At 41.0% G+C, this 19,664-nt stretch overlaps 2 protein-coding genes and 1 long non-coding RNA gene across 3 annotated transcripts; 2 read left to right on the forward strand and 1 right to left on the reverse strand.

Annotated features, from left to right (window-relative positions):
- Window positions 1–2,674: 2,674 nt before the first annotated feature.
- On the reverse strand, window positions 2,675–7,040 carry TMEM52B (transmembrane protein 52B). Its single transcript, XM_061472320.1, has 5 exons — window positions 6,552–7,040; window positions 5,861–5,904; window positions 5,136–5,174; window positions 4,017–4,183; window positions 2,675–3,580 (listed from the first exon to the last, which is right to left on the reverse strand). Exons 1-5 carry the CDS (start codon window positions 6,597–6,599, stop codon window positions 3,330–3,332), a joined length of 549 nt encoding a protein of 182 aa, XP_061328304.1. The 5' UTR covers window positions 6,600–7,040; the 3' UTR covers window positions 2,675–3,329.
- On the forward strand, window positions 3,633–9,346 carry LOC133278986 (uncharacterized). The gene is made up of 3 exons (XR_009746742.1): window positions 3,633–3,728; window positions 7,497–7,618; window positions 9,141–9,346. It is a non-coding gene; the product is annotated as an uncharacterized LOC133278986 (long non-coding RNA).
- Window positions 9,347–13,454: 4,108 nt separating this feature from the next.
- On the forward strand, window positions 13,455–17,481 carry LOC133279044 (oxidized low-density lipoprotein receptor 1-like). Its single transcript, XM_061472379.1, has 4 exons — window positions 13,455–13,867; window positions 15,557–15,708; window positions 16,868–16,986; window positions 17,259–17,481. The coding sequence occupies exons 1-4, from the start codon at window positions 13,624–13,626 to the stop codon at window positions 17,419–17,421; spliced, it is 678 nt and encodes a 225-aa protein (XP_061328363.1). The 5' UTR covers window positions 13,455–13,623; the 3' UTR covers window positions 17,422–17,481.
- Window positions 17,482–19,664: the final 2,183 nt, after the last annotated feature.

The raw sequence follows: 19,664 nt of genomic DNA on the forward strand, positions 1-19,664 counted from the left end.
GTGCATCCACAGGCTGACCTTATTTTTAATTTAATCTTTAGCATGGACTCAGCATATCAAAGCCTCTCTTGTCAGAAAACTTTAGTTTTTAGTCTGAACTGTGATCAAACCATAGAGGGTGTACCTGAAGTCAGTTCTGTTTGATGTCCATCCATGGCAGAGCCCTTGCATGCTGCTTCTGGTGCTTCTCCTGCACCACTCGTGACTCGTCACCAGTTTCACTTGACACTGGATCTATAGCAGCCTCAGGGCCAGTACTAGCACATCGGCCCTGGCGTGAGGGCATAGGGTTAGTCACTCCCAGCAAACAATGGCTAATTGTGCAGATGTTTTCCTTTCCTCTAGAAAAGGACTCTGTATTGTATACACTGAACTGCCACCTCACTGCTCCCTTTTCTGCAACATCTTATTTTTTACAAAGAAGCTGCTCATTCCTCCAGAACTGATTGCGTGGCCCAGCCTCAGCTCAACTTGCATACAAATGATGTTACAAGGGGATTGAGGAACATACCACCTTGTTGGTAAAAAGCAGCAGTAAAGGACACAACCCCAGGTCTGAATAACACAAGTCTGAGATCCTTTTGTTCCATCCAGTAATTTGGAGTGGCCTGTTGGAGATGGGTATCATTGTTCTGTGAAAACAAAGGAGCAACACAAAAGTGGGGCTGGTGGGGTGTTTTTGAAGACTGTTTTCTCAAGTACCATATGTTCTAGGGGAATCTATGGGTGGCGTGGACAACTCATTTGCAGCACCTTTGTCAGTGTATTCGTGTTTCCCTCATGTGGTTCCAGCCCAAATTACAACCTGTGCAGGCTAAACATAGCAGAGGCTGGTTGCTTTCTCCTTTGAGATCACTAGTCCCATGCCTGCTCCAGTCCCACCCTTTTCCCAGTGTTTGGCCAAGGGTTGAGTGAGCAAGCAAGCCAAACTCTGAGAGCTGAGAGTCAGTGAATTGGTTATCATGGCTATCTTCAGTACTTTGTGCATCATTTTCCCCATCTACAGATGGAATACTAGGGCTTGTCTGATGCGTAGGCAGTGTGACAACATGGGTAAAGTCCGAAAAGTGCATGAGGATCTTTGGATCGTAATTATTCATACCAAAAAACCAAACTTGAGCATACCTTCTCTAGCACTCAACAACTAAGAGTGAGACAAGCAAAGTAGGATGTGAGCAGATGGGAAAGGACAGAAGAGAAAGACAAAACTGGCTCTGGTCAAGGGGAAACCACTGAAATTAGCAGGTAAATGCACAGCTCTGGTTATGACTGACCTGTAACTTTTCCCCTTGAAAGTGAGAAAGGAGATAGCAGAGGTGATTTGATGCAGAGGAGGGGAAAACTAAGAATTTGAAAACTTCCCTTTCTATTGTACAACTTAGACAAAAAAAAAAAACCAACAAAAAAACCCAGTGTAATTATTTTTGCAAGTTGCTAAAAATCGTGCACTCCTGTTTTGTGAGGCAGGATTACTGCCCCGTGGAGCAGGGCTGCCATCTTGTGTTAAATGCCCACATACCTCGGGGCTGAAAGGCAGTCGGAAGTGGCAGAGGAACGTAGGTTCTCCCTGGAAACAGTTGTGAAGGCTTCCAGGAGGTTTCTGGACTTGAGAGTGCTTGACGCATGTTCAGCAAAACTAAATGTCTCTCCTTACTTCAGGCTTTCACTGTGGAGTAAACAAGAGCCTTCTAGGAAATGCTTTGTAGCTTGGTGAAGTCAGTCTTGAAGTGGACTTCAGAGAGCAGCTAATGAAATAAGTCACATTGGTAGATGTTCCACAAACAGCTGTTACTATTATTTCAAGTGTGCCTTGTAGAACAAGAGACATAACCTTAATGTCACATTCATTCCATGCCAGTTTTCCCCTCATTAATGGTATAGTTATGTAATGACAAGGTAGATGTTTGTCACCTAGGAAATCAAGACCCTCATTAAATTCCCACATCATCAAAGATATTCTAGTCATTCAATTTGGCTTTATGCTATCCCCAAAGCTATCTTACCAACCTTCTCTAAAATTCTTTATGGCTGCAACTGAAACAGCAGTTAGGTTCCAAAACCTATCTGGGGACCTGGTCCTTATACTCCTTACCTTCAAAATAACCATATTTGCTGTATTTGACAGGCAAGAAGAGCAGCATATGAAGGAAAGTGAGAATTTGGGTATTCTACTAGGAAGACCTATGTGCACGCTTCAGAAAGATATATCCATGACCTGTGCATTCATATCAACATTAACATATACATGCAGTTCATTAATGGCTGCTTCTTGTGTGATATTTGATGTCTTTCTGTGTTAATGTTTTCAGTTGCTGAACATGGGGTAGAGACAATACTGATGTAATTCAAGAATCACCTTCTTACAAGTACCTAGGCTAAGAAAACATTTTACAGATGGTCTGTACCTATGGTGATCCAAAGAGTTTGATTAATATTTCTGAATTATTCAACATATTTGTATTGCTAAGGAAAGACTCGAATTATTTCTATCTGGGAAATGACTTAAGTGTTTTAAATGGTCTTATTTAATTTGATCTGCTTTTGACAGCACCCGTAACAATAATTAATAAAAGATGAAATATGAATGCAAGAAAAATGTGATCGAGCTTTATTTCAGGGGTAGTGTTATTGCTCCTTCCCCCCCCCCCTTTGATCTGTTAGTGCATACATCATCTTTTTAAATTAAAATATAAGGGCTTGTGACTACTATTTCAAAATTGCTATATATCCTATTCAGAACTGAACTGTCTTCATTCTATATAACCTGTAGGGCATTTAAGGCATATACTGCACATATTACCAATGTATTCTGTCTTTTGTTTGCATGCAGACTGTGTTCCTACGCAACTTCTTTTCTTTTTTTTAATGTACTCTAAATGGCATTTTCCAGGAGTTTGGTGTTATTATTTGGTATCAAGACCTTCTCACATGTCTTTGTTTTTCCTGTTGTGAAAATCATTCTGTCATGCCCAGGAAACTTAGGCTGGAGGCAAGCAGAATGAGCCAGCATCTGCAATCTCCCTGCAGGTCAGTAGCCTGCAAAGTGGGTCAGCACCTTGGTCCCGCTCCCTGCTTATTTGTGCAAACTGTGGTGGTTGTGATGTGTGTATGTAATAAATGGACATAGAGAATGTCAATAGCTAATTATCTGAAGGAAGTGTCAAAAGAAGCCACCAAAATATGTTGGATCTGAAAATATATGGATTTTTAGTCTTTTTCCCTTTCTCATTAGACTAAGAAAGCTAATCTGATATTCCTAGCCCTGCTCAGAAAAATTAGTCTCTGCGTGTAACAGTTCTGTATTATTTGCCATTCAGTAGAAACAGGCACTAGTGTCCTGGGAGGGCTGGCTGGGCATCCTTGCCCTCTGCAGATGCCTGCAGTTTCTCCTCTGGCACTGGATCCAGGTCTGGCACTTTCTGCCCTGCCTTGGCAACTGTGAATCTGCTCATGCGCAGAGCCTCTTCGTAGACTGGAGGAGTGTCTGATGCCGAGAGGGATGGTGTTCCCTGCGCAGCGTTATGGGAGTGTGCCACTGCTAATATCCTCCTGGCAGCAGGCCCAAACACAGAGTGGAGAGCTGAAAGGGAGGAGACAAAAGCTGTTTGCCTCATCCTGAGAGCACCATGTGATAGAGGAGGACGAATATATCTGCAGCACACTGGCTTTTCTCTCCCCACAACCTAAATGTTTGACTTTTCCTGCCCCTTCTTTCTTCCCTAAAAGAGGTGCGTTTGAACACTCATCAGCAACATCCCACAATCAGTCCTTCCTCAAATGCCACCAAGGCTCTTAGCTGCCCCATTTCCGGCCAAACATGTCTCACAGCTGATTCACTATCTGGCTGCATTTGCTACATGAAGTCTGGTGAACACCTTAATTTGTGCTATGTACAGATGCTGCTTGCCCTGCATTCTGCCATGAATTCCCTCTGTCAGCCTTGGGGTGCTGCAGTCAGTGCAGGCCCTCACTTCAGGGTGGACGGAGGTCCCCAGCCTCTGTCAAAGCCAACTCACAGGTAATGGTGCTCTGGAGGGTGCTGTCATGATCAAAAGCAATGACGGTAACCTCATAGGGCTGAGGACCTGATTCCTCTCCTGTGTGATGGCAATGAAAACAGCATCTCATGCATATGGAAAGCAGGCCACACAGGAGCAGCAGCCCACCAATCACCACAACCAGCCTGGAAAGGGAGAGGACACAGGATTAGGACAGAAAGATTTTATTTGCAGGGAACCTCTTAATGTCTTTCCCTGCATAAAGCAAGGATAATTTCAATGCAAGGTAAAGTCTAGTCATCTGGGGCCTTGTCCAGCAGAGTTTGGACAGTCTCCAGGGATGGAGATCCCATATGCCCTCCAGGAACCTGTTTCAAGTGCTGCACCATCCTGAGGGGAAGCATGTTTTTCTTCTGTCTTCTCAGATTTTCCCTGTATGCAGATTAGTCAGTCAGCTTAGGTCCTTCTGCAGGGGCATCTCTGACAAGGCTCTGGCTCTATCTTCTCTCAAGATCCACTTTTGGTAGTGGAAAACTGCAATTAGGTTGCTCCCTTAGCCTCCTCCACACTGAACAAACCTGGTCCTTTCAGACCCTCCTCATATGTCATGTCCTTTGGACCTGTGACTATTTTATTTGCTCTCCAGTGGACTTGCTTCAGTTTGTCAACATGTCCGTTGTACTGGGGGACCAAAACTGGACTACACATTTCATATGTGTCCTCATGAGTGACAAGCAGAGAGGAAAAATCATCTCTCAATCTGCTGGCTATACTGATCAATGAAGCCGTGTAGATGTCCGTCTCTTTTGATCTTATCCTGATGAGAATTACTAAAGAATCGGACTAAAATTACTTTTAAAATGGGTGTTTTAAAGGGCACACTGTGCCACAAATTATTTACTGGTATTGTTAATCAGACTAAATTAATATGTGGAATAAAAAAGGCGTCTGGCACATCAAGATTTGTTCAAGACAATGTGATATGTAAGGGGTTGCGTTGCTACTGCAGACTGTTAGAGCGTCCCAAGGAAAAGTGGGAGGTGGCATCACACTTGAGCAGGTCACATTTAATCCCACTGTTTGCTACTGGAATTGCCCAGAGATGCAGATTTTTACAGTAAATGTATGCCATCTTACCAGATATACCACAGATGGTCCCACTCCGTACCTGAACAGCTGAGGAGGAGAGGGTACAATAAATAGTTAGCCATAGAATACAAAATATGTGGGAGGATCTCTATCATACACTCTTCAGGTTCCTCCCGTGCTCCTTAATTACCATCCACCTTCTAAAGGGCACAATGATGAGAAACTTACTGTGCTTCGTGGAGAATAGAGTTGACCAACCTCACCAATCTCCTTGATAGACTTTCCCTTCTGTTTGGCTTTATCTCTTTGTTGTTCTCCTGATATTTATGCCTGCCCAAGTCTGTTTACAAAACTTAGGGATCTGCATTCACATTTGCTTTTGTCAGAATATAATTTCTGTTATTCTTACAAATGACATTCCCTGGAGTAATATTCACTAAAGCAATATATTTCAAACCATTTTTTTCAAGGAACAGTTGATTCCAAATTCATAATCTCAGCCAATCAAAATGACACCAGAAAGCTCTTAACTATTACAGTTACACAAATAGGTAGCAGGAACAGTATGGCATGATCAGTATGTTGTTCAATAAAATAGTAATTAATACACTTCATATTCAAAGAGATGGAGATTTTATGTGAGTTTTCAGTAGCTGCAGTTAAATAAGCTGCAGCCATCACATTGTCAGCCATCACATCATAACAGTGACGTCTACTATTGCTTTTATCTGTAATTGTCTTCTTAAAAAAGTGTAAAATAGACAAGTACTCACAGTTCAGTGTTGAGACAGTTTTCCTCACCTCTGACTTGGGAAAACTAGAAGGGGAAAACCAAACAAGACACAAATAGTGTGAATTAAGTTTGTCATATACAGCTTTGTTACCTGGATCGTTACCAGTCTGAATCTCCTACCGTAAGGACTTATTGTTATTTATCTTTCTTTGTATGCATCAGAAATTTTGCTGTAGTTTTGAAGTAACTGTGATACCAACTGCATTGTTTCATATCTTAACTTCCTGTAGTCATTAAAATCCGACTTAGCACTGTTCTCAGCACACACCCCATCTTATCTTCACGCTCACCACAGGTTTCCCTCTCCCCTTACAGATGTAGATCCTTCTTCATGCTCAAATATTAAGAACCTTTAAATGTCCTGCTTCATATTATATATGCATATATATATATATATATGCATATTTATTCATATTATGACTTGAATTCTGCTCAGACCCTCCAGCACTCCTATCTTTCTAATTTCTTTGGATACCCTGATCTCTGTGTTATCATCTCTGGAATAGCAGCAAATATTCTTCTTTTCTGCATGTCTGCCTTTTATATGTCTAGTTCTTTCTAACATCAGGGAAATTATTGTGACTGTCAATTGCTAATGATCCTCCGTCTTTCTAAGGTAATTTCATAACTGAGCAGAGATCCCATGAAAAGGAACCTGAGATGCGACTTACCCATAAGAAACACCCTAAACCAAAGCATATCATGACTGGGCTATGCATCCCTGTAGGGCTGGTAGTTCAGTGGCCTCTTGGTGTCTCAAGCTGTTCTTTGTCTTCTTGTCCTTTAGTTTCTGTTCTTCCTCACCAGTCCACTGATCAGAAGAAGGAGCAGATTTCTTACTGTGTGTTGAGGCCAGTTTCTTCTTCCTGTTCTATCTCTTCCTCTCCTCCTCTGGGTCTATTCTTCTCTGCCCTTCAGGTTTTTGCTTTCTCTCTTTGTCACTGGCAATTCATGTTTGTTTCTGTTTGTCTCCTTTTGTTATTTTCTGGGCCTGCTTCTCTCCCTCTTTTGAAGAGATCTCTAAAGCCTTCCAGTCAGATCAGGAGAAAAGCGGTCGCTACAAGTTCTTATTTCAGATGTTGAACTAGTTCAGTGAAGGGCATCATGAGATCTCTGCAGACCTGACCCTTCCCTTCTGTGAGCAGAAAGGGTCTCTGAGTTTGTTCATTCCCAATTATTCATCTCCCCACCCATACCCTGAGGGTAGGTGGACTGAAGGTCATGTTACTGACCTGTTTAAATGAAGTTTAGATTCCTTTCCCTCCTGCAGTACCGTTTCTGTCCCTGCGCTCACGGTGTCCCACCTTTGTGGATCCAACCTATTGACTTTAGCCGTAGGGTCAACATACAGAGTGCATGTTACAAGCAAGGTGTTCCTGCTGAAGTGAAAGAATTTTCAATATAATAATTATATACAGCATTTTATATGGAGAGTTATATGTATATATGTGTATATGAATGCAGCAGATATGCACATATCTGTCCTAGGTTCAGCTGTAGCATTTATTTTTTTCACATCTGTGCATATATATCATAGGTTGTATCATATATGTATGCATATGCACACACACACATATATATGCATATGCAACACATCTTGTATCTCCTATTATAAGGCTCCTCCACCATCCCTCTTACCTGAACTTCCTGCATGGCCAGCCAAGTCCCAGTGAGTGGTGTACATTACAGGGAATACATGTTGACCTGGACACTATTTGTCCTGCAGCTGGTTATATTAGTAGGCTGCATTCAATGAACCATTAATTTTCTCTCCTGTAGAGCTGCTTTAGTTTTCTGTTACTGCTCATGGCTATTCAGAGTGTTATTTACATGCATATAATTGTGTTCACCTTCTCTTTCGAATAGCTGAGAGAGAAAGAAAATGCTCTGCAGTAATGGGTTACTATTTGTGTTTGGGAACCACCTGGGACTGGTACATTAATATATGTTAAGGGCAAGATAGCAACTAGAGAAACTTGTTGCCCCGTGTTGCAGTCACAATGCATTCACATTAAACTGGTGAATCATTAGCCCTGGTGATGCATTTTAGAGTTGCAGAGCAGGACCAATGGATTCATGAACATAATGTACTCTCTTAAGGCAGGCTAAAAAAAGTTTACCATTCTTTAATTATAAAAGCAGTGGTGCAGTATAAACATCCCTTAGCATGAGTTTTTCTTTCTATCTATCTATCTATCTATCTATCTATCTATCTATCCATCTATCATCTATCTATCATCTATCCATTCATCCATCCATCCATCCATCCATCCATCCATCCATCCATCCATCCATCCATTCATCCATCCCACTCAGTTACTAGAAGAAGGCTTCTGAGACCTAGTGGACAAATAAGAAACAGAAACATGAAGTATTTGCTTTGTATTTATATGAGAATTGCTCAATACTGTTTTTGTCTCTCACCTTCTTTGTCTTTCTCCTTAAATGCTTTTGTGTATTAGAAGAGTTTTAGAAGAAAAGACCCAGCAGAACTGTAAAGTAGCCTTTCTTATAGGTATAACTTTTAAAACTAGTAGGATTCAATATGGAAAGAAAGTGCAAATTTACAATGTTTTTCCGGGCCTTTTTAATGTCAGTGTGATAATTCAGTAAATTATCACTTGATTTTTACCTGAAATTCATAAGGATTTCAAATTCTAGGAGGATTAAACTGGAGAAATATCAGATAAAGTGATAAAAAATTTCTCTAAAGAAAAAGCATTAGTGTGACATAAAATAGTGACCCCTCCTGTTAAGTGCATATCATAACTCATTCTTGATGAATCTTACTGATCACTCTTTTCCTATTCCTAGGGCATTGCCATTAATACTGTGCTTCCAGTAATCCACCTATGGCCTTGCTAGGCTATCATTCAAGAATGCTTTAAATTTCTTCACATTACCCTGGTATTTTGCCTCAATTATCTCTAGTCTATCTTTATTTGCTTTATGCTATATTGAAGTGACTTTTCTCTTTCATATTTTCCCCTTACCACCTTTCAAAAGGTTTAAAAAAAGTGATCAGACTTTTAGAGAATTGCTAAAACAAAAATATCTCATCACTGACTTTTACTCTCTTCTTTGTTTTTGTTTAAAATCTTAGAGTCCATTCCATAGTCTGTGAGTTGAACATATCCTTTCTTGGATGCCAGAGAAAGCAGATTATGGTATGAACAGAAAATACTTGTGTCCTCTCTGCTTCCCTCTTCTGGTTGCATCAAGGGATGCATCTCAAGCCAGTTCTAATTTTCGTTTCACAGGTAGCACGATCTTAACTGGGAGCAAAGCTTCCTAATGAGCTGAAAAACTGCTGTTGAACTGCTCTTAGAAGTTGTTGAGAAATTGCTGCTTGTTCCCTGTTACTCTTCAAAGGAGTGTTCTACTAGAGCCAGCTTGATTAGTCATCCCCAATGCTTCCCCATGGACATTTAGAAATATAAAGTATGGAAACACATGTGGGGCCCAGAAGAACCCTCAATACTTCTACAGGTGTAGTAAGACACCTTACTTATTATCTATTATGTAAGACACATGATTATCAAAGCTTTCATGTATTTTACACTGGTTGTTAATAATCCAAAAGGGCTTTGTTTCTTGCAAAGCAAAACCAAATCCTTTTTCAATAAACTGTGCATAAAGTAGCAGAACACTTCCCTCCCACATTTCATGCAGTCATAATTTAACCACAGCTGGCAACTAAGCCCCACACAGCTGCTTACTCACTCCTGCCTGGTGGGATGGAGGAGAGAATCAGAAGAGCAAAAGTGAGAAAACTCGTGGGTTGAGATAATGACAGTTTAATAGGTAAAGCAAAAGCCACACACACAAGCAAAGCAAAACAAGGAATTCATTCACCACTTCCCATCACTGGCAGATGTTCTCCAGGACAGTAGGGCTCCATTATGCATAACAGTTATTTGGGAAGACAAACACCATCACACTGAACAGACCCCCCCATTCTTTCTTCTACCACCAGCTTTATCTGCTGAGCATATCCCATATCATATGCTGACGCCATATAGTATGAGATATCCCTGGGGTCAGGTGTCCCAGCTGTGTCCCTTCCCTACTTCTTCATACCCCCAGCCTGCTCATTGGTGGATAGGGTGAGAAGCAGAAAAAGCTTTGACTCTGTGTAAACACTGCTCAGCAATGACTAAAACATCCCTCTGTTATCAACACTGTTTCCAGCACAATTCCAAAACATAGCCACATATTAGCTGCTATGAAGAAAATTTACTCTATCCCAGCCAAAACCAGCACACATGCTCTTTCCACACTGGACATATGTAGGACATAAGGGTTACCTCTCCTTGACAGAAAATGTGACAGAGGTATCAAAATCTCTGTCTCCAATGAGCCTTATGCAGCTCATTGAAGGCAACATAAGGCAATCCTGAAAATTAATATTTATTTGTCTCTATTTGTCTGCCCAAATGCTAGAGTCTAAGTCACTGCACTTGCTTTTTCCATGGTAAGATAAGTCAGTGAATGTCTTCTGCCTGGTACCCAGGGAGCTCTATCTCCAGTAGCCTGGGCTTAGCAAAGCCCTGGTGAGGTGTCGTGCTGGAGGGCTGTGTTCTGTGCTCATGCTTGTTCCTGAGTTGACAGCTGGTGAGAGCAGCAGTTCTGGAGCTGTGTGAAGTAGAGCCATATGAAGTAAAACTTAAAATTCAGATTTCATTCCTGTCATTTTGCCATCAAACCTAGAAATACCAGGAAATGTAGGACCAGTTAAGTTTCTCCGTCTTATTCCTAGTGCTCAAATTTCCAAAGAGTATGGTGCAAGTGCTAAAGGTGACATCCCTTCCTGGATGCAGCACCAGCCCTAGAGGAAATGGTATGCTGCTATGCTCTGTCAATCACTCTTGCTAAACGCAGTGATTATCACGTGCCTGTGCCTAGACTACTTCCAGCCCAGAGCAAGTCCAGGAGCACAGCATCATACTCTGGTGCATGAATTTTCTACCCAGACTCCCCATTAGTTCAGGAGATATCTTCAGCTTATTGCCTTTTGCAGTGCAGTCATACCTGGAACAGCAGATGGGAAACCCGGATTAGTTTCTTTGTGTCCTAGGAACGGGCAATGACTGTGACAGGTCAGTGTGATACCCCATTAAGACAAACGTGATGTGTGTGGTTACAAACAATAAATAAAGGGTATCAGGATGTTGCTCACTTCATTTTGGCACCAGTTCTCCTGTGCCACTTGAGGAATCAAGGAACCCTTCTCACTGAATTTACTGAATATTTATCACTGTATAATAAACCCAGGAAACAAACACTCCTGCTACTGAAAAACTTCAAGGAATTGTTTAGACTCAATCAAAAATTAATGTAATTTCCTTTTCACATCTCCCCTTCTTTTTTGGTTTGTGGGTTGTTGTTTTGTTTTTTTTTTTTTTCTTACAGAAAGGATGTACTCAAATTAGGGAACTCTAGGCATCTGTTCCAGGAACTGAGAACTGTAAGATTTCCATGCCCCATTGAAGTTTTGCATATGCAGAGGAGATTTAAATACTATTCTGGGACTCTGCTGCATGTAAACAACCCCCAGTATCACTGCGTCATAAAATCCTTTAGCATGAGCAAAAAAAAAAAGCAACATTCATCTTTTGCATGAATCACTCTCTTAGCTCTCAATGACACTGATGGCTCGTTTCATCCCAGCCAGATCAGATTATCCCTATTTCTCCTGTGGGACTAATTAAACTTTTGAATTCTCATGTAACCTCACCAGAAATGAGAAGTGAAGAAGTGACCTATGCAGACCTGAAATTCGTGACACTGGAAAAATCTCAGGACCAGGAGCTCCAGACTGCCACAGCAAAAGGTAATGGTGGTACTGAAGGGGGAGTTCTCTCCAAGGCAAATTCTCACCTTGGAGAACATTTCTGATGTGGTGCTCAAAGGAGGATGTCACCTACCAAGAAGAATCTGGCTCCTGGGAGCCCTTTGGATTCCAATCTTTTAAGAAATTGGAGGGAGAAAAGAAAGAAAGCAGGAGATTAAAAGGAATAGAAGGGTGGAGAATGTGAAAAACTGTTCCAATTTGAGAGGAGAGATATAAATAAGGTTGTGGGATACAGTTAAGTAAAAATAGACATATTCCATTTGGACATTAAGTGTCAGCTCCTGGAATTTAATGAAGTATCTGCCAAAGGGAATTTGCAAGTCTTTCAGCTTTACTCATTTAAATCTGACAAACTGAAAGTAAATGCCAGGGAAAAAGATGTTTTCCTTTTCTCAAGGAAATGAATAGATGGACAAATACCTTTTTGTACTTTAAAATCATAAAAATTATGCTACATAACTTCACAGAGGAAGGGAGGAATGTGACTGATTGCAAATCTGTATTCTTTATGCTTGCATTAGTGCTTTAGGGTTGCTCAGTGTGGAAGGTAGTGGCAAAGCAATGGGAATATTATATTCCAGCCTGACTAAATGTCTGGTGATGAATTTGATAAATTTGAATTTATCTAGTAGATTAAAAAACTCTTTCTGAGGGAAATTTCCCCTTATTGACTAGCCAGTGATTATCTCATTTCCACTTTTTAGGGCATCCTTGAGTTTTATCCTTGGAAGCTGAACCTGAATGCCCAGTAATCTAGTAGGGTTCTTTGGTTAAAGGTTTAGGGAACACAGGGAATAAAATGCAGAAATACCACAGGTTGATATGCTGCTATTTCTGCTGGTGACTTCAACATAATATTAGTATTCCTACTGACATTTGAGACTGGGCTCTAATAAAAGAACACAAAAGTCATAAATTGGAAGCAGTCCTTTCCCCTGAGTTCTGGGTCTGTGTAAATTCACATGGGCACTTGCATTTGCCCATATTGCAAGAATGGGCGTGTGCGTTTCCAGGTGTGAGACAGTTTCTGTGAATCTGTGTCTTGTTCACATCTACATACACTAGTTTCAGGTTATTTTACAGGGGCCTGGCTTTCACCGGTGACTATTTCTGAGGTTATTTTCTGAAACAATGAATTCATTCCTTCTTGGCAGGTTAGGCACTCAAAAGTAAAAATACCCTGATATCTGGCTACGTATGAAAATTTCAGCCATGTTGTAAGCACAAATACTTCCTTGATGCTCTTTCCCCATGTCTGAAATTCTGTGCTGTTCAGCCTTATTTGTCCAGTTCATTTTCTCTGGAAAGATCCTGGCTAAGTTAGTCTCCATGACTTGCTCCATTTACAGCCCCCAGCTGCTAAGGAGTTGGGGGACTGGCAATGGCCTAACAAGGGGACAGTTTTCATAATGTAATACTGCACACCAGTCTGAAACTCAGGAATTCACTGGACTGACTGCCGTTCATGTTGTCTTGTGCATCATAGGATCTGCAGATAAAAAAAGATGAGAGGTTACTGTTCTTGCTGCCTTTGCTTCTTTTTGTCTGCCTCAGATTGCCCCAGCCCATCTTCCTGTTGGCGACTGGCTACAGTGATGCTTGGGGTCTTCTGCCTAAGTTCAATGGCAGCTGCAGGAGTCTTGGCTGCCAAGTGTAAGTATGGTCACAGAAGGAATGTTCAGAGTTCAGTATGAGCAACTAAAAGCCTAGGAAATTGGTTAAGGAAGAGGATTAGCCTAGGAAATTAATGATGCAAAAAACCTGGCCCTTGCTGGAAGAGTTTACCCACTCAAGAGACCTCCCAGTCTTTGAAATTGGGATGTATTATGTCATGCTTATGGGTGTGCACAAACTGTAAGTAGGTCAGGTATATTCAGCTATGGGGAGGTATGTGTGTCTTTGGTAAGTTTATTCAGGTTGCATTGGGCAGTTTAGCTTTAATATTAATGGAACAATTTCTTTCTTGTTTTGCTGCGATTCAAGTCATCCTGGTCTCCCACCTTATGCATGAAAGGCATGAAAACTTCACCCTGCAAAAGGCAATTGTGGAAAGCCTCAACCAGCAGCTAGAGCTCCTCCAGGCTCAGAATTTGAACTTGACAGAGACTGTAAAGCAACTTGCCACCCGCAGAGGTACACAGTGGTGGAAAGATGATCTTTGTATTGCTTATGGTAGACGCAGATTGATTTCTTTTTCTTTTTCTGTCAACCATACTGGAAGGACAAATCTCTAACATAACCCTGAATGGTTTAATTTAAAAAAAAACTTCAAGCTGCATTTCTATTTTGATAATTGTTTTAAGCATCAGTCTTTCTGAAGTATGTTTATCAAATTTTTATAATGGAGATGGTTTATACCTCAAACCAACTATTTTAATTCAGAAAATACTACAATTATGACACTTTAAAAACAACAACAAAACCCAAGTATTTCTAATAGGAATTAATTAATTGATGATTCATTGATGCTACTGCTGCTTCTTTCACAGTTGGTTTCAGGAAATTATAGTAAAAATATTTTGATGGAAAATTCCTACTGGCTTTAATTGTTTGGAAAGCTTTGAAGACAGCTTCATTGTGTTATGCAGTAGTGGGTGCAGCAGTGTAAGTACTGCTGCTCTCTACCAAATGTGATTGTAATCACTGGCTTTAACAGTTTACAGACTTTATGCAGAAGGTAATTTTTTTTTCTTTTTTCTTGTGCAAAATAATGATGTGAAACTTTAATGATGTATAAGCTGAATATCATGGATTATCATATTGCAGAGGGTAAAGGATCATAATAAATTAGCATCTTGTGAGAGAGTGGCAAGGTTATCATCTGTGTAGATGTCTGCATTTCAATTTAACACAAACCATAAGGTACTTGTAAAAGTCAGGTGCACTGTGCTGTTACCTATTGCCATCCAGCATCAAGTCCTGAAATTCCCAGCTGGCACTGGTTTGTTACAGTATAAAATGGTCCTGTGAACTGGAGAGCCATGAACATGATTCATCCTATGGTTGGGACCCAGTTCCCAGAGGTCTTCAGAATACTTTAGCTGACAGGCTTTCTTGCTGCTTGCAATTATTTTGGTTTCCAGCTAGAAATGGAGTTCCCCAAATGGTGCAGGAGTGAAAGAAAAATCCAACATTTTGAGTTCCTCCTGGCTTCAATACTACTCAGGGTTTCAACAGGCAGCTAACAGAATAATGTGGCAGAATAGAGTGCAGCTGTCTGAAAGGCATTTTCTTTAACAACAGTGGGCTCATCTTTCACTTTGGCTGGCTATCCCTATCCAAGATCTGCACACTGAATCCACAGCAAGCATGAAATGCTATAAGAAAAGTTAAAGAATAAATTGAATTGTAAAGCACTTAGCTGTTAAGGTCCTTCCCAACCCTAACCATTCTATGATTCTCTGATTCTATGTTAACAAGGTTAAAAGTATGTTCACATGAACAGAGATGCACCCGTGTGACTGAAAGTCTAGGGATTTTTTTACATCCACCAAGATCCATGTCCGTGCACATGGCACAACCTTCCAGAATTTCCTCTATTTGTATTTTATCAGCACCTCCAGGATTCCTGGTCAGATTCAAAAACTCTTTATTATTTGTTTTTTTCTGATTTTCATTTAGAAATGTTTTTCTGGTCTTCTGGCAACTGGATTTATTAAGTCTCCAATGAAGATGTGAATTTATCTGCAGAATAAAGGAGGAATTGTTGCTCCTCTGTGATAGAGAGGCTCTGCACTGCTCTAGTGATCCTGCAGGGATCCACTAGACCACTAGAGATTGCTGTCACTGACAAACCTGATCAGGTACTCCGCTGTTTTTAAGGACATAAATGTATTCCTTGCCCTGAGAACTGGCTACAGTACGGGGAGAACTGCTACTTCTTTTCAGAGCAATGGAAAACCTGTCAAGAAAGCAAGGCAAAATGCTCGGCTCTGGAGTCCAGACTTCTTAAGATAGAGAGTAAGGAAAAGCTGGTAAAGATAGATATATTTTTCTCTCTACAGTCTTCATTTTACTGTGGCCTAGGCAGCCATTCCATCCTTCCACTGGTGCAGTATGCTATGGTATGTGTGTGCTGGACCAGGGACAAAAACTGAGCATGCCCCTTTGGATTCCTCCTGCCTGTACTGTGGCTGCACCCTCCCTGGTGCCTTTCTACTGGCTTCACAGGAGACCCAACTTGGGTCTATGTCTAGATCCCGTCCCACCTCAGGGCAAATATAACTGAGCTAGTAGTACTGGTTGGCAACTCTTCTGTTTTCTTACTAGGGCAAGCTATTTAGCAAATGTCAGAAGCCTGTCCACAACTAGAAACCTCACCAGCTTGGCCAGCTCCCTGGCATCTGCTCCCATATGAGCAGAAGAGGATCTGTATCTTTTTCTGACTGTTACATTGTAGGTGAAGTAACAGAAAAAGCACAACCAGAAGAGCTCTTGAGTGCAAAGGAAGTTCTACCCAGACCCTTGATGGCAATGGGTCTCTTCATTTGGGACTGCAGCAATAGGACAAAGGGTTGTGGGTTCAAAGTTAAACAGGGGAAATTCAGATTAGATATAAGGAAGAAGTTCTTTACTGTGAGGGTGGTGCACTGACACAGGCTGCCCAAAGAAGTGAATGCTCCATCCCTGGCAGTGTTCAAGGCCGGGCTGGACAGAGCTTTGGGCGACATGGTCTAATGTGAGCCATCTGGATTGGAACTAGATGATCTCAAGGTCTTTCTCCAACCCAAACCATTCTATGATTATGTCTTGAACTCTATGGTTTTATTGTCTGTATTTTGAATTTCTTGTGTAAAAGGATAGCAAATGATTCAAAGGCCTTTTCCTGCCTGGCTTATGCAACCAGAGCGTTGGAAGGAAGTTGTTATCCTATACCCATTACCCAGCTTATGTTCTAGCTTTGGTTATCTCATCTGAACTGTGGTTTTAGCTGAGAACTATGAAAGCTTTTAGGAGGTTCATTTTCCCTATGTCCAAAACAGCACTGATGGCCAGAAGTAGAAGGCAGGGCCCAGATTCACTGGGGAAACAGGTGTGAGCAGCTCACTTTCATTTGCCTCTCTGCTTTTCCAAATCATATGCTGTTGTGACTGAAGCAGGGATGTGATCCACAGGCTCTGAATTTCCCCACAGGACTTCATAATGCGATTAGCACTATCTCGCAGTTCTTCCATTTTTTGGATTGGGCTGTCTCGCAACAGAGCCAAGGGGACCTGGCTGTGGGGGGATGGATCAGCTTTCTCCCCTGATTTGTAAGTCCTTACACAGATGGGAGCAGACCATGTCCAGGCATATTTGTTCTGAGTCAGAAGCAGCAACCTTTAACTTCCACTCGGTAATGGCCTGTTGCCCTGCCTGCTTGTCAGCAGACAGGTTCCCCAACATCATTCACTCATCAACCTAGGCAAGCCCCCAGCAGAGAACTTATGGGTCAAATGGGTAGCAGCAGTCAGGAATTATTGTATCAGCCTGTGATTTTTTCATGGGCTGATGAATATCTCTGCTATTTTTTTTTTTTTCACAGGTTTCAGATCCAACGAGCCAGCTCGAGTCCTTCTCTAGACTGTGTGTGGCTTCAAGGTGCAAACATAGACACTGCACGGTGCGGTGAATACAAATTTTACGTCTGTGAGAAGGTGGTGGATCCTGTGATGGTTGAGCAAGTGAGCTACTCAGACAGGCACTAGGGTGCAGAGCTTTGTAGAGAGCCCAGTCCTGGGATATACTCACAACAGTGGGGGTGAGTTCTGGCCCAGAATTTGCAAGAGTCAAAACATTATCCTGAGTCTTAGCTCAGTCAGAGTCCTTGGGCTTTAATTAAAAATAACTTAATTTCCTCTTTTTTCTTTCAGCCTTCACATTCCTATGCAAACACTTCTCATAAATTCCTTTGTAAATGAAACAAAATTAAGTATGTGATTCTGGAACTCTATTGTAAAGATTCATACCTATCTCCCAGAAACAGGAATCAATGACAGCTTATAAGAGCAACACATAATGTTTTCGAAATCTATCCATTGAGTATTCACAGATGTGAGCTCCCAATTTACAATAGATTTCCAAATATTTTATTTAATTTCACTCTCCACCTGCTGATAACTGAAAGTTCAATCAAATCAGAGCCTCCCTTAAAAGACAAAAATATTTCTAGTCCTCCTGGTTAAAGAAAAAAAAAAAATGAAATGGGATTGCATCCCTTATGGGCTCAAAAAACCAGAAAGCAAATACACAACACATCTTCACTGAGGAAAGTCAGCAATTTTTAATACCTAGGAATTCCAGTCCAACTACTACTGTATTATTGCAGCTGCATTCCTCTAAGACATCTGCCTTGAAAATAATCCATGTCACACATGATGCAGTTCTTTGATTTCTCAAATCCATTTTCCATTCTGCTGCAGATTTTCTCAACTGGAATAAATATTGCTGCTATTGACCTTTTCTGTAGTGTATCTTTTTAGTAAGTCACTGCAAAAAGCGACTCAACAACTGTCAAATAAAGGGCCTTTAATGATTCAAGGCCTCCTGACACTTCACTGCTGTTTAAGGGGCTGTTCAAAGAGAAGACTGCTTCAGAGAGAGCATCTCTCTTCCATGTCACTAGAGAACAAGAGAGGTCTTTGAAATCTCTCAGAAGCAGTCAAGTTTATGGTTAGAACTTCTGTTCCTGTGTGTATTTTGTACTAATTTGAGACATTCAATGGAAATTGAACTGTTGGAAAGTGAAGATATTTAGGCAAGTCTCTATGTTTATTTCAGACATAAAGCCGTGCACTGGAAGTGTGCAGTAGTAACAACAAACAAGTGTGCTGCCTCCCATACTAAATGAGTGCTTAGCAATCATAGACTCCTAGAAAGGTTTGGAAAGGACCTTAATGTCATCTAGTTCCACCCCTCTGCCATGGGCAGGGACACCTCCCACTAGACCAAGGCTCTGTCCAGCCTGGCCTTGAACACTGCAAAAGATGGGGCATTTACCTCTTCTTTGGGCATTACCTTAATTATGTATATGACAAAGTAATTTAGAGAAGTAGGGACAGCAGAGTGTCTTGATACACAGGTATCTCTTAGTCTGGAAATGCTGCATTTTGTAAGTCTAAACACATGGCTTAAGCAGCCATGGAAATACTACCTGGGATCCCAGCACTGACTGGTCTACAGTGGATGCAGGTAAAACGTGAATAGTGGGAGGGGTAACACATACAGGGCTAACCTTTACATTCTGCACAGCTACCGATGAAGTCTGGTCCTCCGAAATTACCACAACTTCAATGTCAATTTGTCTTGAAAGCAAAGTCATCTCTGCTGTCATTTGGCTGCAGAAAGCACTTAAAACTGACAAAGTTCAAAAGGCAGCATACAATTGTTTAATTGAATGAACTGACTCATTTCGAGTTATACAATGCTCATAGGCAACTCTTTGGATTTGTTGCACACTGAAAAAGACAAAGAGTAAAAGTTTTTTTTTTGATAGCTACTGCTAGATTAGTAATTTGTTCTCTGTTGTTGCTCTAAGGTCTTAGCTAAGGCAGTTTGTATTCTTGAGGTTATGTTTTTCACTGTGATAAAAAAATTGAGGAGTATATAATTAGCCTTTTGAATTCAATGCAAAGTCTGTTAAAATCAGAATATAAGCCTTGAACCTATGGCATGTTGTTACAAAACAAGTGATCATCTCACAAGCTCCTCTCAGTGTTTCTTGGCAAATAATTTCTTTACTGTTCCCAACATGATTATTTGTCTCAGTAGCTCCATCAAACACATAGTGCCTATGTGTTTTAAAGACAAATAGATCTACTCACTTAGTTTTCTGCTATTGCTTTCATTTGCTTCCTATTGATGTATAGCTGCAGAAGTAGCTCATTTCTTGACAAAGCTCAGAGATGCAACCTTGAACAGGCTGTCACATCTTTGCTTTTTAATGAGTTTT

Source organism: Pezoporus flaviventris, unplaced genomic scaffold, assembly GCF_033815535.1.
Source record: "Pezoporus flaviventris isolate CSIRO_AGI_PZ_B2104156 unplaced genomic scaffold, CSIRO_AGI_Pfla_v1 ptg000070l, whole genome shotgun sequence".
NCBI lineage: Eukaryota > Metazoa > Chordata > Aves > Psittaciformes > Psittacidae > Pezoporus > Pezoporus flaviventris.

Bases quoted from the DNA above. Each gene is read 5' to 3' on its own strand.
- LOC133279044 (XM_061472379.1), top strand. From the start codon at position 13,624: ATGTGTGTCTTTGGTAAGTTTATTCAGGTTGCATTGGGCAGTTTAGCT. The intron at 13,868-15,556 runs GTACACAGTGGT...GCTGTTTTTAAG, and splicing joins GCAACTTGCCACCCGCAGAG to GACATAAATGTATTCCTTGC. The intron at 16,987-17,258 runs GTAAGTCCTTAC...TTTTTTTCACAG, and splicing joins TCAGCTTTCTCCCCTGATTT to GTTTCAGATCCAACGAGCCA.
- TMEM52B (XM_061472320.1), bottom strand. From the start codon at position 6,599: ATGCATAGCCCAGTCATGATATGCTTTGGTTTAGGGTGTTTCTTATGG. The intron at 5,905-6,551 runs GTAAGTCGCATC...TTCCCCTTCTAG, and splicing joins GTTTAGGGTGTTTCTTATGG to TTTTCCCAAGTCAGAGGTGA. The intron at 3,581-4,016 runs GTGAGTTGGCTT...CCTCCCTTTCAG, and splicing joins CCTCCAGAGCACCATTACCT to CTCTCCACTCTGTGTTTGGG.